Source organism: Kryptolebias marmoratus, unplaced genomic scaffold, assembly GCF_001649575.2.
Source record: "Kryptolebias marmoratus isolate JLee-2015 unplaced genomic scaffold, ASM164957v2 Scaffold29, whole genome shotgun sequence".
Lineage (NCBI taxonomy): Eukaryota > Metazoa > Chordata > Actinopteri > Cyprinodontiformes > Rivulidae > Kryptolebias > Kryptolebias marmoratus.
The window spans coordinates 46,943-49,245 of NW_023665763.1; the positions used below are offsets into that span (position 1 = coordinate 46,943).

The 2,303-nt window shown below is 42.9% G+C and overlaps 1 protein-coding gene and 1 long non-coding RNA gene across 2 annotated transcripts in view; one reads left to right on the forward strand and one right to left on the reverse strand.

Moving 5' to 3' along the window:
* The window catches only part of vps16 (vacuolar protein sorting 16 homolog), a 22,281-nt gene that overhangs the window by 14,886 nt on the left and 5,092 nt on the right, over positions 1–2,303 (forward strand). The window contains exons 10-13 of the mRNA XM_017440933.3: positions 1,355–1,526; positions 1,600–1,731; positions 1,804–1,931; positions 2,019–2,054. Of these exons, the coding sequence (XP_017296422.1) occupies positions 1,355–1,526; positions 1,600–1,731; positions 1,804–1,931; positions 2,019–2,054 (468 nt within the window). The remainder of the gene's footprint in view (positions 1–1,354; positions 1,527–1,599; positions 1,732–1,803; positions 1,932–2,018; positions 2,055–2,303) is intronic.
* Positions 2,048–2,303, reverse strand: part of LOC119616814 — a 1,277-nt gene continuing 1,021 nt past the window's right edge. The window contains exon 2 of the long non-coding RNA XR_005232867.1: positions 2,048–2,295. This is a non-coding gene — a long non-coding RNA (uncharacterized LOC119616814). The remainder of the gene's footprint in view (positions 2,296–2,303) is intronic.

Sequence of the window (2,303 nt, forward strand, 5' to 3'; positions counted from 1 at the left end):
GTATACATTCAAGGCTATCCACAACCTCGCTCCTTCCTATCTGTCTGATCTCGTGCACATCACCACCCATTCACGCTCCCTTTGTTCATCGTCCTCCATCCACCTCAACATTCCTCCTGTCCGCCTCAGTACCATGGGTAACAGAGCATTCTCCCACTCTGCTCCACAACTCTGGAATGCTCTTCCACCTGACTTACGTAACATTGACAATCTCTCGACTTTCAAATCACAACTCAAGACTCATCTGTTTAAGCTAGCCTTTTCCCTGTAACTTTTCCTGTTGTTATTCTTCTAGATTTTATAGCCACCTTGTTTTATTCTAATTGTCTTTATATTGTAAAGTGTCCTTGGGTGTCTTGAAAGGCGCTACAAATAAAATGCATTATTATTATTAAAAACAATTTTAACTGCTTTCAAAAATGCTAATGTAAAAGGAGCTATTTTCAGAATATACAAAGGCTTTTTAAAGAAAAATGCCCACTCTACTGATTATATTAAAATAAAATGGGAAAAAGAAAGCAATATATTGCTGACTGTGGATGAATGGTTAAACATTTGTGTCTCTCAGTGGACATGTACAAACTCCCTGACATGGGGTGTGTTTAATTGGAAATGTCAGATTTTTTTTTTTTTTTTTTTTTATAACACCGAAGCAAAAAGCACATTATGATCAAAATAGTGCTAACTGTTGGAGGCTGTGTGGTGTTCGGGGGGCGGACCATTGGCATGTTTTTTGGGAATGCTCAAAAATAAAACCTTTTTGAGAATAGGTCCACACGGTAATGTCTACTATACTGAGTAATAAAATACCCATGCAGTTCTGGTCTTTGTTTTTTGGGACTTGTGAAGTATATATTTGCAATTTTTACCTTAGCCTGCAAAAAAGCATTACAAGATGTTGGCTTCTCCCAGGGCCTCCTACGATTTCAGACTGGATAGATCTTGTAAATGACATATATATATATATATAATGGAAGCAGTTACATTTTCCATCCATCTTCAGAGAAGTAGTTTTATCCACTTGTGTGGTAAATGGGTTAGATATGGAAAGTTTCAGAGGTGTTGTTAATTAGCCTGTTTGTGCTTTTTTAGTGTGTGTGTCCTGTTTTGTTTTTCTCTCCACCAGTGTGTATATACTTGTATGCACAAGTGTTTTTATTTTATTTATTTGTAGTTTTTCTTTCTCTCCCTTACTGTTCTTAGTTAATATATACTTTGTTCATATAAATAAGATTAAAAAAGGACTGAATGATCAGACATATTTCTGCTTTTGAAGTTGTAACTCTGTTTTGCTGACTTAAAAAAAAAAATAATAATAAAAATAAAAAAGTTGGCACCTTGACACTGCCCTTAGATTCCCCATTGAGGAGCAGTCTGTGTTAGTGGGGGAACTCGATGGAGCTCGGATCATCAGCTCAACTCATCAAGAGCTGCTGCAGGAGGTTCCTCTGGTCTGTCAGGACATCTTCAAGATTGCCTCTATGGCTCCAGGAGCCCTTCTGCTGGAGGCCCACCGAGAGTACGAGGTACGCCTCGGCTGCTGTGGGTTCAGTGCTCCAGGTGTTCACAGGTCTGACGTCTGGTTTCCTGTTTCTGTAGAAGTCCAGTCAGAAGGCTGATGAGTACCTGAGGGAGATAAAGGAGCAGAATGTGCTGGGAGACGCCGTCCGACAGTGTGTGGAGGCTGCAGGGCACGAGTATGATCCTGATACCCAGAAGGCTCTGATGAGGGTGAGTTACTGAGCTCTTTGGTAACAGGTGGCCTAACAATGGCTCAGTGTAATGTGACGTGTCGTCCACCAGGCGGCGTCCTTCGGGAAGTGTTTTCTGACAGACTTCAGTCCCAGTCACTTTGTGATGACCTGCAGGGAGCTGCGAGTGCTGAACGCTGTCAGGGACAGCAGTGTGGGAATGCCACTCACACACACTCAGTATCCTTGAAGGTGTCACAGCCATGTAATGTTGGGTTCCAGTAAATATACCATGAGTCCAGGCTGTTCCTTGACCTCTGATCTCAGATTCAAGCAGATAACTCTACAGGTGCTGATTGACAGGTGACTCAGATTCTCCACATCGTTTCTGTGTCTGTCCTGTCCCTGAGTCTCTGCACCAGTCTCATCTGTGTCTGTCACGTCTCTGCACCAGTCTCACCTGTGTCTGTCACGTCTCTGCACCAGTGTCACCTGTGTCTGTCACGTCCCTGAGTCTCTGCACCAGTGTCACCTGTGTCTGTCACGTCTCTGCACCAGTCTCACCTGTGTCTGTCACGTCCCTGAGTCTCTGCACCAGTCTCACCTGTGTCT